This window comes from Alexandromys fortis, unplaced genomic scaffold, assembly GCF_014885135.2.
Source record: "Alexandromys fortis isolate MF-2015 unplaced genomic scaffold, M_Fortis_MF-2015_v1.1 scaffold_263, whole genome shotgun sequence".
Classification (NCBI taxonomy): domain Eukaryota; kingdom Metazoa; phylum Chordata; class Mammalia; order Rodentia; family Cricetidae; genus Alexandromys; species Alexandromys fortis.
In genome coordinates, this window is record NW_026068165.1 from 554,972 (window position 1) to 569,691 (window position 14,720).

The 14,720-nt window shown below is 51.3% G+C and overlaps 1 protein-coding gene across 1 annotated transcript; it reads left to right on the forward strand.

Moving 5' to 3' along the window:
* The first annotated feature begins 3,656 nt into the window (after positions 1–3,656).
* Gdf11 (growth differentiation factor 11) lies at positions 3,657–14,436 on the forward strand. The gene is made up of 3 exons (XM_050128199.1): positions 3,657–4,169; positions 8,849–9,246; positions 9,872–14,436. Exons 1-3 carry the CDS (start codon positions 3,725–3,727, stop codon positions 10,250–10,252), a joined length of 1,224 nt encoding a protein of 407 aa, XP_049984156.1. The 5' UTR covers positions 3,657–3,724; the 3' UTR covers positions 10,253–14,436.
* Positions 14,437–14,720: the final 284 nt, after the last annotated feature.

Sequence of the window (14,720 nt, forward strand, 5' to 3'; positions counted from 1 at the left end):
GGCAGTTACCAGGGAGACCAGGACAGTGGGCTGGGACCCGAGCCAGGGTTGGCACTTACCGGGATAAGCAAAGGGTGGTTGGTTGGTTGGTTGGTTGGCTGGTTGGTTGGTTGGTTGGTTGGTAAAAAGATAGACTGGGCTGACCTTGACTTGTAGCGAGCGTCCCGCCTCAGCCTCTAGACTGTTCTAGTCGGGCATGCGCTTTTACCCGAGCAAGCCAAAGTCTTAATGTTCCTCTCTCTTCTAACTCCTTTCCAATACAGCAGCCAGCGCCCCTCCTTGTGACTGGGTCTGGGGGCAGCTGGAGTGCTGAAGCTCCGAAAAGAAACCTTAGAAGAATCATCCTAAGGAACCAGGCCTGAGAGAAGTCAAGGAAAGAGGTGAATCTAGGAAGCGTTGAAGAACGGACACGGCTTACGGTATTTCAAAACTTCGACTGACGGTGCTGTTCACCGGTCCAGCGGTTGCCTACCTGGGTTCGGGATTGGGGAACGTACTTTGGGACTTCAAATCCAAAGGGCAAAATATCAAAAAAACAAAAACAAACAAAAAACCCACACTGGATTGTCATTTCATATTATTCCACCAGAGGGCAGCATTGTCCACTTAATGAATGACCTGCAGTCTAGCGCCGGAGCGGAAATCTGCCTGGTTTCTGCCTCCCGGGTTATTTGGCCACAACAGCCCCTTGTGGACACAAATACACAGTTTTCTTCACACGCCACCACCCCCTGCCCAGCTCTCACCAGGTTCCCTCACTAAGGTTCATTCAACCTTTTAGTCAAAGCAGTGAAAAGGGCCCTGCTCTGTTGGGTGTCACCCAGCGAGGGTTACAAGCAGAGGAAGGGATGATGACCAACTCTATTAGAATGGTGTGTCAGACCTTCAATCCTCATAGTGTTTCATAACAGTTGTGGTAGTGTTATTCCCATCTTACAAAGAACTCTAAGATTGGAAAGATTAAAAAAAAAAAGAACTTTAAGGTGTAAAGGGGTTTAATAACTTGGGCTGGCAAGATGGCTCAGCAGGTAAAGGAGTTTGTCACCAAGCCTGAAGAACTGACTTAGATCCCAGGGACCCACATGGTGGAAAGAGAGAACTCACTCTAGAAAGTTATTGTGACTCTTGTTGCTCCTGTGTGCGCTCGAATCACACACACACACGCGCGCGCGCACACACACACACACACACATATTCAAGTTCACACAGCCAGAAAGGGAGGTTGTGTAGATACAGGCAGCCTAGCTCTAGTAGAAGCTGTTTGAAGGAAAAGCCTGCTGACCGATTTCTCAAAAATTCTCGTCCGTACTGAGACCTAAGAAAAGATTAAATCTGGCCAAGAGATTTGGTCCCTGTGTGCTAGGGACCAAGCCTTGACAGGCTAAGTGCTCACACACCACGCTGAGCTCCTGAGTTCCAGCTGAGAAGTTGTTCTGTGGAGACAGCTCACATGATAGGACTGGAACGCTACACCCGGCTGTGTAGCGGAGGTGTCTCAGGTTCTCCAGACTGGAGCAATAGCTGGTATCGCGTACCTAATGTCTGCTGCTTGGAGAAAGGGGCTGAATCTTAGCATCTCACTTGTCTTTGCCTCTTCCACTAGATGCGCCTTTGATGGGGAAGTGAGAGGTGTGTTCGCTAAAGAAACAGAAAGAGGTGACACCATTTCTGCTGTCAAGGTGTTTGCGGGGTGGTTTTTTTTTGTTGTTGTTGTTGTTGTTGTTGGCTTTTTTTTTCAGACACGGTGTCTCACTATGTTGCCTTGGCTGTCCTGGAACTCACTCTGTAGACCAGGCTGACCTCGAACTCACAGAGATCTGCCTGTCTCTGCCTCCCAAGTGCTAGGATTAAAGGCATGGGGGTCACCATGCCCAGTTTATGATATTTTATTGGGTTTTGATTCTGGAAAGGAAACCAAAAGCTTTCTTCTTGGCCTACAAATCCCAATAGTGAATTTTATACTTTTTATATTTATTTAAGTTTTTTGTGATGGGCCTTCCTACCAGAGTTTATACTTTTTTTTTTATTAGTGAACCATATGTGACATGGCAGAGGAGCAAGCCCCAAGCCCCAAACACTTTCAGTTTGCCAAGGGATCTCCAGAGACACAGGGCAAGGCTTGTCTAAGCAAAGGGCTCTCTGAGGGCTGAGGCAGGAGGATAGCTGAGTTTGAGGACAGCCTGGGATACATTTGAGATGCTGTCTCAAAGAAGAAAACGAGGATAGGGAGTGAGAGGAGTTTAGGGGAGAGGGAGAGAAAGAGAAACTGAGGTCTGGGGAAAGGTACCCAGCACTAGTGACCACCTTGAAACCCTTTTATCACTTGGCATTCTTCCTTCTTCTGTCCTGCTGTCTGGTTATGCTTGGGGTCACACCTGAAGACTAAGGCCGGTCCCTTGCAGCTCGCTGGCTCCACTAACGCATCTGCGTATAGACCTCTGTCCCACCCTGATGCCTTAAACTTCAAGCTCTTTTTCATACATGTAAAACAAAGGCATGACCGGGAATGCAGGGGTCCAGATTCCAAGCACCACTTTCAAGTCCTGTCTCATCTCTTTCCCCCATGGCTCCCACCCGTTCCAGCCCGGTCACTCCCTTTGTTCCATTAAAACCCCACTTTCACGCTCACGGCTCTCCCCGTTAGTTTTCTTCCTATCTCAGGACTTGCCATCACCTCCCCAACTTCTCCGTTTGTCCCTGACCTTTTCCTCTCCTAATTTCCTCGATCGGGATCGCTGTGATAAGTCAGCCTGATGTTTCACTTTATGGCTCCCCTAACCATCCTGGGCTACCTCAAGTAGCTGAGGCTGTTCCTACCTCCACCTCCTCCCCTTGGTGTCTCTCTCTTCGCTCCCACCACGACGGACTTGTCTCTCTTCCTCTTTCTCTCTGCACCTGCCTCAGCGAGGGCTCCCCTCAAGCTATCTCCCGGTCTCTACTTCTCCCCCACGGTAGTGAATCTCTGTCAGTTCCCTTGCCCACCTCTCCTGCCCTGTCCTGCTTGAGTTTGTAGAATTCGGTTAGGCAACCGCCCCGGTCCACCTTTGTCTCCGACTCTCTCTACTCTAACTGTCCCACTAGTTTCCCTGATGGTTTTCCGTCTTTGCTCTGGCTCTCTAAGTCTCTCCCCTCTGTGACTTCTTTTCTCTTTTGTCTCTCCCTCTTCCTTTCCTATCTGGGTCTCTTTGGATCTGCCTCTTCCCCCACCCCCAACCCCTACTCATCGCTCCGTCTGTCCCCGGTCTCTCTGACTCGGTCCCTCCCGGCCTCCCCCCTCCCCCTCATCTCTCGCTCGGTCTCTTCATCTTTCTCTGGGCCCGTGCTCGCTCGCTCTCTCTCTCTCTCTCTCTCTCTCTCTCTCTCTCTCTCTCTCTCTCTCTCTCTCACATATCAGGACTTTTCCTTGGCTCTCTCCGGCTCCCTCTCTCGCCTCGGATGACAGCGCTACCTCTTTTGTTGGCTCCGCAGCCAATCGCGGCCGCTGACGACACGGGGGCCGGGGCTATAAAGGGCCCGGCCCGGGCTTGGGCCCCCCCAGCCGCCCGCCCCGGCCGCCCGCCCGCCCCGCCCGTGCGCCCGCCGCCCCCGGCCCCCGGCCCCCCCTCGGCCGGGCAGCCCCCAATCCCGCGCCGCCCGGACCCCCTCCTCCTCCCTCTTCCCTCCGCCCCCTCCCCGCGGGACTCCGGCGTCCCCGCCCCCCAGTCCTCCTCCCCTCCCCTGCAGCATGGTGCTCGCGGCCCCGCTGCTGCTGGGCTTCCTGCTCCTCGCCCTGGAGCTGCGGCCCCGGGGGGAGGCGGCCGAGGGCCCCGCGGCGGCGGCGGCGGCAGCGGCGGCGGCGGCGGCGGCCGGGGTCGGGGGGGAGCGCTCGAGCCGGCCGGCCCCGTCCGCTGCTCCGGAGCCGGACGGCTGCCCCGTCTGCGTGTGGCGGCAGCACAGCCGCGAGCTGCGCCTGGAGAGCATCAAGTCGCAGATCCTGAGCAAACTGCGGCTCAAGGAGGCGCCCAACATCAGCCGGGAGGTGGTGAAGCAGCTGCTGCCTAAGGCTCCGCCGCTGCAGCAGATCCTGGATCTGCACGACTTTCAAGGCGACGCGCTGCAACCCGAGGACTTCTTGGAAGAGGACGAGTACCACGCTACCACGGAGACGGTCATAAGCATGGCCCAGGAGAGTAAGTGGGCTACGGGGTGCGCGCGGTGCGGTCCGATCTCGGGAAGGACCCGGAAGCCCTTTCTGCAAAAACTTGACGGATTGGGGAGCCGGGCCACTCCACACAACTTTTTCGAACAGTGAAGATGGGCAGCGGAGTTGAGTGCACGCCCCGCTGGGGGTGGGGGGTGGGGGAGTTGGCCAAACCGGGCAGGTTGTGAGATATTGCTTCCCACCCTTGTGCGGAAAAAAGAGTCAAGTTGAAGTTGTCCCAGAAACTGGCACCCAACAGTGATTCTCCTTGAAGCGCTAGGTGGATAGATTCCGTGACCAGTGCAGTCCCAGCTGGGCCGCAGTGCCATTTTCCTGTTGCTCTGGCACCGGCACCGGCACCGGCACCAGCTCCCTGCCTGGTGCTCTGTAAGGCGCCCACCAGGCTGCGGAGAACTGAGGTTCCTCTAACCCCCACAGGCATAGGACCCAAACCTGGTGTCTCTCTGATTGACATCTTTTCTTTCTGCACCTGATCTCGCGCTGGGTAGCCCCTAGGAGCTTGAAGAGCTGTTCCTTCCTGGTACAGAAAGAGTTCGAACAACTCCACTCCACTGCGCTTGCGACTTAACGAGTATCGTTTGGTTACTCTCACCTTAGTATTCTGTCCCTTATTCCCCGTCCTACCCACAGCTGGAGCCAGAGAAGACCCTGGGAGAAAGAACTAGATGAGGGGGATGGGAGAACCCAGGCATCCGAGCCTCTGGCCAAACGGAGGATGAACACTCTAATAGACATGGGCTGCTTTGAAATTTTATGGCCTGGAAAATCCAGGCCAATACTACCGCCTCCACAGCCTGCTCTCCCTAGGGTCAGGTGACTCCCTGTTCCCCTCCCCCACCGATTGTCGTCCCCCCCCCCAACTTCAGGGAACCAGGCTTTCTCTATTCCCTAGTGGTTTGGCAAGCCCCCCTCCTTTGGTTTTATGGCTCTGAACAGAAGGGGTGGGGGAGACTGGTTTATTGGCAGATGGGTCATAAAAAGCTGGGGGCTGCGGGAAATCCTAGTGGTCCACCCCCATGGTAGAGGTACCCAGGTGTACATCTGGACGGTTGAGTGCCTGGCATTGCCACCCAGTTTCTGCAGAATTCAACTCCAACTTGGTCAGGCTTGTAAAGAAAACTCAAAGAACCAGGAAATTTGTGTGTTTGTGTGTGTGTGTGTGTGTGTGTGTGTGTGTGTGTGTGTGAGAGAGAGAGAGAGAGAGAGAGAGAGAGAGAGAGAGAGAGAGAAGAGGGCATGGAGATCTGATTTGGGTTCTCAGTCTCCCATGTTCTTAATGCTTCTACTTTTGGAAACCAGTCTGAGATTGAATAGGGCAGGGATGGGGAAAGGATTCTACCTAGAAAACAGTTGTAGAGAAATTATGAATGATCTAAAATTTTCCTATTCTGGTCTGTGTGATGTAAAGTGTGTGTTTCCAGGGTGAGTGGCCTAGCTGTGGGCTTCCTGTTGCCCTTCACTCCCTTAACCAAAAGGCTTGAGCCCAGAATTAACTCTGGTAGGGGAGAGCAGCAGCAAGTGAAGGGACTCAATACCTAAACTGGGCAGTAGAGGTTAGCCTGGGGGCGGGAGTGCACCAGCAGATGAGGCTGGGGTCTCACCCTAACTTCCATTTTAATGCCACTCCAGGACTTTAGGTAATCCAGGAACTGGGTTTCAAACCAGGTATTGTACTTCCCCTTTAAGAGTGTTGCTGCGACCTTAAGAGAGGGAGGGGGAGTAGAGGGGAGGGGAGGGAGAGAGAGAGGGGAAAAGGAAAAAGAGACTTTTATAGTCTAATCCCCAGGGACCCGCTTTAATAAGAGACTTGTGCTCTGCTAATCGGGGGAGGTGTTTGTCAGCAGAGATGGCCTCTGCTCCCCTCCCCCTCCTCCCCTCCCCCAGCCAACCCCGGACCCCAGCCCCCACCTTTCCGAGGCGGTTCTGCCTGCCCTAGTTCCCTCTACCCTCTCACTCTCCCACCCCAGTCTTCATCCCCGGGAACCCAGCCCCCTGCTCTTCTGGGAGCCAAGCCCAGCCCCTCAGTTTGTCTCTCCTGAGCTCGCTCAGAGGCCCCTGCCCTCTCGCCCAACCTCCTGCCCCTGGGCCATCCAGCCTGAGTTGAGAGAGAGAGTGAGTGGTGGGGTGGAGGCTGTTAGCAGAGAGGGGGCTGGGCTTTTGCTGAAAATAGTGCAATGACCTCTCTCCCCCATCAGCACCGCCTACTAAACCTGACCTGCTGCCTGCCACCAACCAAATCAATCCAACACAGATGTGGCCCCTTCCCCTCCCCACCAGAGCTGGGCCTAAATGGGTGTTGGGGACTCTCAAGTCCTTTCCCTCTGTAGCTTTACCTGCTTCTTTGTTCCTTCTGCACCTTATCATCTCTACCCCTTGAGGTTTGACTCTCTCCTACCTTTGCCCTCTTAACCCCTGCCACTCCAGTCGAGCCCACCCAGTATTCTCCATCTCCCAAACATGTCCTCTCTTTACTGCAGCCCTCTAGCCTGCCTTCAGTCTCTTCATTCTTACTATCTCCAACCTCTCCCTTCCCTACAGCTTGTCTCTTAGAAACATTGACTGTCTGCATGTGCACAGCACATATGTGGAGAGCTAGAGGAACCAGACTTGAGAGGGAAATCGCATCACCCTGTCCCAGCTTTAAGCGGGCTGCTTAGTTTATGAAGTGAACATCTATGGAGGAGCTATTATTATTTGTCACATTCTTTATTTAATGCACAGAATTGTCTGTATCGCACTGGGGAGTATGGTGGGTAAGGTTAGATACGGGGCGGCAAGCCAGGCAATGGTTAAACTGACTTTGGTTGCTGCCAGGGAAGAGTCTAAGAACCTCACATTCAGCATATGGCATTATGGCAGGCGCAGGAACTACAGTGATGGCAAAACAGGCTCAAGACAAGTATAGACCCTCAGAGGAATAAGTCTCTGATGGCAAGAAACAGATAATTCTACCTGGACCTGGTGGTGCCTGCATGGAATCCCAGCTACTCAGGAGACTGAGTCAGGAATTTCTGAAGTTCAAAGTATAGAGCTCAAAGCCAGCCTGGGCAACTCTGTCTCAAAATAGAGACAGGGAATGTAGCCTAGTGGTGGAGTGCTTGCCTGCAGGTGTGAGGCCCTAGGTTTGTTCCCCAGTAACACATATACATGCACACACAAATCTCCATACTGCAAGTAGATGGGATATACATTTGGATGCTTGTCACTCTGACTGCCCTCCAAACCTCTGAACCTTCACTCCTCATCCCTACTCTACTTGACGGGAGCAGATACTGGAAGAACAAAGGGGAAAGACGCTGCAGAAGGACATGGGGTGTCGTGTTCTAAGTATTTAGTCATTAAGTACTTTCTCCCTCACCACATTTGGAGAATCCTCTTACTGGGGTGATGGGGAGCTAACCCGAGACAACAGATGTTACGTTCTCCATGACTGTACAGGTGGTAATTCTTGGGTGTGACAGGTAAGGGCCTAGACAGCACCAAACTTACATGGCCCTGGAAAACCCTCACTGCATTCTTCCTATCTACAGTGAGAATGGGTATGCCTGGCCAAAGGACACATAACTTAGGGCATCTCTAACACACTTAGGTGGTTAGGGAGAGCTGGGCATCACGGTACATACTGTAATCTCTAACACACTTAGGTGGTTAGGGAGAGCTCAGCATCATAGTGCATACTGTAATCTCAGCACTTGGGAAGATGAGATTGGAGGACTGCTGTGAGCTGAGGCTAGTGAGTTCCAGAACAGCCATGGATACATGGCAAAACTGCCTCAAAACAACAAAGACTGAAAGAGTTTAAGGAAAACTGAGGAGGGAGCTGGAACAGAAGCAAAGGGATGAATTGAGAACCATCAGTGAGAAGTTGGGACAAGGAGCCTTCGTAAAGACTTAGAGGCACTGGACTGAGTAACCAGAGGGAGCTCAAGGGTAGAAAGATGACTGCTTATAGTTGCCTTGGTGTGTTAAGTATTATTTCTGGTGCTCTGAACGAGCAGGACACTCCACAGTTTCCTCCCTCCAGCAGCTGAGATGAGGAAGCAGCAGTGGAGAGAGGAATGCCTGGTAGTTCTATTCTGGAAGGTGTGCTACTGCAAATAGGGAGCCTAGATCTGATTTCTGGTTTACTTTATAAATTTAGCCCACACTCCATCTCTCTGAACGCTGGGTTATTTCCTCTGATTCCTCTTTTTGCTTTTTTTGGGGGGTGAAGGGGGCTGCCAGGTTCCACCTGCTGACGAGACAAACCAGGGCAAGGTAACTTGTAGACAGCGGTAGCTTCTATGAAGAACAGTAAAGACTCAGAAAGAGCTAGAGACTAACTGAGAAGCACAGAGGCCAAGAAGCCTTCAGATGGAGGGAGACTAAGCAAGCAAGCACCTTAGCGGGTCATTTGGTAGATAGATCCTCTGTGTTAGGAGAAATGGTAGAGAGGGTGGGTATAGATTGGTAGGGCCTAACAAATTTATTATCCTATAGATGAGACAATTTTAGGCACCAGAGACATACTAGCTAACAAGATAGGAACAGGAGAAGGGTAAAGAAGAATGGAAGACAGGCTGAGAAGAATCTGCTAAAGCCACCACAGCTGCTAAACCCCTCCACAAACACTCTTTGCTGATGCTGTACCCCCTTCTCTCTTATCAGCGGACCCTGCAGTGCAGACAGATGGCAGCCCTCTCTGTTGCCATTTCCACTTCAGCCCCAAGGTGATGTTCACAAAGGTACTGAAGGCCCAGCTGTGGGTGTACCTTCGGCCTGTGCCCCGCCCAGCCACAGTCTACCTGCAGATCTTGCGACTGAAACCCCTAACTGGGGAAGGGACCGCAGGGGGAGGGGGTGGAGGCCGGCGTCACATCCGTATCCGTTCACTAAAGATTGAGCTCCATTCACGGTCCGGCCACTGGCAGAGCATCGACTTCAAGCAAGTGCTACACAGCTGGTTTCGCCAGCCACAGAGCAACTGGGGCATCGAGATCAACGCCTTTGATCCCAGTGGCACAGACCTGGCTGTCACTTCCCTTGGGCCAGGAGCTGAGGGGCTGGTGAGCAGGGGGCCTGAAGTGGTGGTGGATATGTGTAACCTGTCCCCAGGAGATGGGGGTTAGAAAAAGTAGATCAGGAATGTGGGGGTTGGGGCCAGAAACTAATTCCAGAGGAGGTGGAGGTGGGGTGGCAAACTATCACTTTTCGGGGATTTAAGCCAGGTAACAGCTGAAAACTGAAACTGGATTTGGGGTGAGGGTGTCAGTTAGTGGGAGACCCGTGGGAACACAAAACTGACCCTTGTCTGGGTGTGGTGTTGTCTAATCCTGTCACCAGGGAGGCCAGACAGGAGGATCAGGAGTTCTAGACCATTTTCTGCTACATAGAAAATTTGAGGTCAGCCTGAGCTATGTAAGATTCCACCTTGAATCAAAACTAAAGAACCTGGCCATTGATGATGAGGATCTGATGAGGTCACACTGCCAGGAAAGGAAGAATTAAGGAACATGAGCAGAAGAGATAGCTAGATGGCAAGAGAATTGGGTAGGTCTGTCGGTGGGAACAATGAACAAGTCAAGATGTCAGTGGTTTTTGATCTGATGCCCCTGTTGAGATGCAGGTAGGAAAATAAGAGAAACTGTTCAGGGCTATGTCACATCTCTTTCCCCTCTCCCTGACCCTCAGCATCCTTTCATGGAGCTTCGAGTCCTAGAGAACACAAAAAGGTCCCGGCGGAACCTAGGCCTGGACTGCGATGAACACTCGAGTGAGTCCCGCTGCTGCCGATACCCTCTCACGGTGGACTTTGAGGCTTTTGGCTGGGACTGGATCATCGCACCTAAACGCTACAAGGCCAACTACTGCTCCGGCCAGTGCGAGTACATGTTCATGCAAAAATATCCACACACCCACTTGGTGCAACAGGCCAATCCAAGAGGCTCCGCTGGGCCCTGCTGCACCCCTACCAAGATGTCCCCAATCAACATGCTCTACTTCAATGACAAGCAGCAGATTATCTACGGCAAGATCCCTGGCATGGTGGTGGATCGCTGTGGCTGCTCCTAAGGTGTGGGCTACAGTGGATGCCTCCCTCATAGACCCTCCCCCAAGACCCCAGCCCTGGTCCCCATTCCCCCAAGCCCTAGAGTGCCCTCCACCTCTTCCCATGAACATCACACCTTGTTCCCTGACCAAGCAGTGTGCAATACAACAGAGGGAGGCAGGTGGGGATGGAAGGTGAGGGGCTGGGGGAAAGGAAGGGCAGTCAGAGTGGACTGTACCTGAGATTTGCAGGTGAGAAGGCTTGGCAAGAAGACGAGATGTAGAGACAGAGGAGCAAACAGAGCAACACTGAGAAGGCAAAGGAATAGAGGCTAAAGACAGACAAGGAGAAAGAGACTGAAATGGGAGTAAAATGAAAGCCCTGCCCCAAGCCTCCTTTCTTCTACCAGCAAGGTGAGGCTTGATATAGATTGGGGAGTTCCCCTGACAACTCAGTAGGAGTAAATCAGAAGTCCATTCTTAGCTTCTTCCCTCTCTCCTTCCAACAGTAGCCAGAAGTGAAATAAGGATGGGGCAAAGGAAGGACCTGGGAATTTTTTTATTTATTTATTTATTATGACTTTTTTTTTTTTTTTGGTATTTGGCTTTACTGGAATAGGAGGGACCCTGCCCACTGTGCCCCATTGGTCCCTTACTCCCCAAACCCTGCTCTCCCCAACACCAACCTCCTTAAGCACTTGTATTAAGCCTCCAGGGTTGGGAATGGGAGTAAAGGGCAAGAGGGTGGACACATGGAAGCTTTGAACCCATAATCACCCTAACCAACCTTCTTGAGCCAAACGGGTTGAGCTGAGTGGTCATGGAAACAGAAAAAGTTCAGACTTAAGAGCTGGGGGGAGGGGAACCTCAACACCCAGATCTATGAGAGCTACTAAACTACCCCTCAGGCCTACCTTAGTTGTGGTACTATTAGCCAGAGGGCACAGCCTGCTTATCCCCCAATCCCCCTCAGCCAAGAGACCAAAGAGCCTGTGGAATGTCCCTGCTCTCAGCCTCTATCTTCAGGTCAATAAAAATTAGAGATCCCAGAGTCCCCCCAGGTCTGGGAAGGGTTAAGGGTCAAAAAAATAGTAACGAGGCTGAAGGTTATAGGGCATCTGAATCCAAATCACTACTCTAGGCTAGGGAGTACAGCCAGCAGACCAAGTGGATGGGATTCTGAAGGGGACATTTTAGTCCCCAACCCCAAAGCTCAGGGTGGAAGAAGGGAGAACAAGGGAGAAGAGTGTCTATAACTTTATCTTTTATTTTTGGAATATAGCAGTACCTGACAGCAGGGGTGGGGCAGTACAGGCATGTGACAAGGCCAGATACAGCAGAGGATGGGAGGATGGAGAAGCCTTGGTTTGGAAGGCTTAGGAGGCAGGCAAGCGATTAGCTGCCACTTCAAGTCACTACCTGGGCCCATTCATTCCTCCCACAATCCGACCCACCCTCCTCTGGACTCACTGTGCCTCAGTTTCTTCCCCTTGATGGAATGAGAAACAGCAGCACCCGCCACAGCCAAGAGATGAATTCTGAGCACTTACCACGGGCACTTTATGGACATAAAATACCTCTCGCTGTGGGACTAGATAACCAGGGCACCACAATGGTGGTGACGAGACGTGAGGCTCAAAGGAGTCAGGCTTCAGAGCACAAGGACCCTCTGCCTCCCAGCTGGACAATGCCTGAAGCCAAGGAGTTGAAATCTCCACACCCTAACCATACCTCACCTGTGGCCTCTTGGCTCCAGACAAGATCTTGAGAGGATGGGGGAAGAGGGGAAGATTACAGCAACATGATCATGAGTAGAGCCAGACATGACGTAGAAAAGTACTGAACCGAGGTCTGTGCTTCCTGAGATCATGCTTCTCTCACTTGGGCCAGACCATAGGAAGGACAAAGGTGTGTGACTATCCTTGGTACCTAACTCCTATCTCACAGAGAAAAGGAGATGTCTCCTACAAGGAATGGACAAGGCTGTCAAGCCTTTCAACTCACTTCCCATGTAGTAGCTGTTAGTCCCAAGCCTCTCTCTGGTCCTGTTCTTCATCTCTTTTTCTACCCCATCTTAAAGAACAAGATGCATTTGACCATCACCACCAACCACACTTCTTGGTGGAGGAGAGCAATAGAAGGCAGCGAGAAGATTCTTTCCTCCAAGGTCAAATGTCTGTTGATCTTGGGAAAGGTAAGGGTCGGATCATTAGGTTATCAGGTAAACTTCTCTATTATAGTTTAGAGAGCTGGGGCATTAAACTTCAACTACTGCCTCTTTATCACCACCAACTAAATACCTTTCCAGGGGGAAAAGGTTCTCTTATGAATACAAACCTGAGTTAAGCCTCAGTTTCCTGGTCTTTTCTATCCCCTAAGAGGCTTGAGGACATGGCCTAGCAATTCAGCGGGAGCTGGCACTTCCCACACCTTACCTGTGTGGACTAGCCAGTGCTCCTCTGAAAGTGTCATTATTAGTGTAATTCTTAACTTTGTGTATCTGTTACATCATGTGTGTGATTGCCTTTGTTTGTTAAGGGTGTTTGAGGAGTATGGGCTGACAGAGGCACTGGAATGCCAGGAAAGGACTTCTTCACTGACATCAAGGTTTAGGAAGGAACCATTGCAAAAGGCCATCAGGCAGTTTTCAAGTTATGTGACAGAGGGCAAAGATGGCCATAGGGTGCTCTGAGTTTTGGAATGGTCACATGACACAATCCAGCACTTGAACCTGAAAAAAGAAAAATAAAAGCAGTCAAAGAGTTTAGAATTCAGTGGTGAGCTCTTCTCCCTAACTGAGCGTCACGTTTGCACCCGCGAGACTAAGAACAACGGACTCATGAGTTCACTGAGGGCACTGGGAAAGGGAGATGACTTAAGAGTTCTTCAGCCGGGCGATGGTGGCACACGCCTTTAATCCCAGCACTCCGGAGGCAGAGGCAGGCGGATCTCTGTGAGTTCGAGACCAGCCTGGTCTACAGAGCTAGTTCTAGGACAGGCTCCAAAGCCACAGAGAAACCCTGTCTGGGGGGGGGGGGGGAAAGAGTTCTTCAGAGAGCTGGACATAAAATAGTCCCAAAGATCACAAAACACCTACTTGCACAGAATGAAAAGTCTAGGTTCTAAAATAGTCTGACAGAGTCCTCCAATCCTGGCTGCCTTAAGAGTATTCCCAAAATCAAGCTGGCAGCTCCCCACCATAGTTCTGTGTTCCAAACATTGAATCCACTATAAAAACTCCCACGTGCCCACAGCATAATTCCTAAGACATTAATCTTGCTTGAGTCACAGATCCAATGTGCCACCTGGCTTTCCTGCCAATGAGCTAGACTATGGGGGGGGGGTCTCTTGGTCTCACATATATGTGCCCCCTAAAGGAGCCAGACTGCATTTATATACACGAAGGCCCAGATCACGCCACTCACCACCCAACCCCCATTCTCTAGCTGGAACCTGCTTGTCCAGGTGTGTGTGTGGGGGGGGGGGGGGAGATGTCCCCATTTATCCTAGATCTCAATTTTACTTTGGTAGACTTCAGGGCTAATACTATATAAACTCCATCAGGAATGTGTGCTGAGCACACGATAACATCACTGAATTCTCACTGCAGCCCTCAGAATAGTTTGGAAACAGTCACAGAGCAATTAAGTAACTTGCCAAATCAGGATCCAGAAGTAGTAAGGTAGAACAAGGAATCAAAGCCGGGTAGTTAACACGCAATAACAAGTTTTAATCTATTTAATCTGTTGTTAAATTAAGGTGGAAAACTGAATTCAGGGACAACAGAAGTGAGAAAGCTGAGAAACACCTTGGGTCCAAAGGGCTGGATGAGTGTGGAACTTTTTCCAGTGTCTTTCAGCTTACGGATGGGAATGTGCATGGAGTTCCTGCCCAGCACCACACAAAACCAGGCATGCTGGCACAAGCATGTAATCCAAGCCCTTGGGAGGGAGAAGCAGAAAGATCCTGAAATTCAAGGCCACCCTCAGCTTGCTTCATAGCTCATTTGAAGTCACCCTGGGCTATAAGATATAAGAGACTTTGCCTCAAGAAGGGAGGTTAGATTTTGGAGGCATTATAAGTGCCCCTGTCGGAGGCCTTGTACAAGAGAGCAGTTAAGAAAAACTTATCCGTGAGTCTGGGACCAGCCTGGTCTAAAGAGCTAAGTCTAGGATAGCGAAGACTACACAAAGAAACCCTGTCTAACCCTGCCCCCTAGAAAGAAAGAAAGAAAGAAAGAAAGAAAGAAAGAAAGAAAGAAGGGAGGGAGGGAGGGAGGGAGGGAGGGAGGGAGGGAGGGAGGAAGGAGAAAGAAAGAAAGAAAGAAAGAAAGAAAGAAAGAAAGAAAGAAAAAGAAAAAGAAAAGAAAGAAAAGAAAGAAAAGAAAGGAAGGAGAAAAGAAGAAAAGAAAAACTTATCCTAGCTGGAATGGTCCCAGCACTCAGGAGGTAGAGGCAGGTAGATCTCTGAGTTCCTGGCCAGTCTGGTCTAC

Bases quoted from the DNA above. Each gene is read 5' to 3' on its own strand.
- Gdf11 (XM_050128199.1), top strand. From the start codon at position 3,725: ATGGTGCTCGCGGCCCCGCTGCTGCTGGGCTTCCTGCTCCTCGCCCTG. The intron at 4,170-8,848 runs GTAAGTGGGCTA...CTCTCTTATCAG, and splicing joins CATAAGCATGGCCCAGGAGA to CGGACCCTGCAGTGCAGACA. The intron at 9,247-9,871 runs GTGAGCAGGGGG...CCTGACCCTCAG, and splicing joins GGCCAGGAGCTGAGGGGCTG to CATCCTTTCATGGAGCTTCG.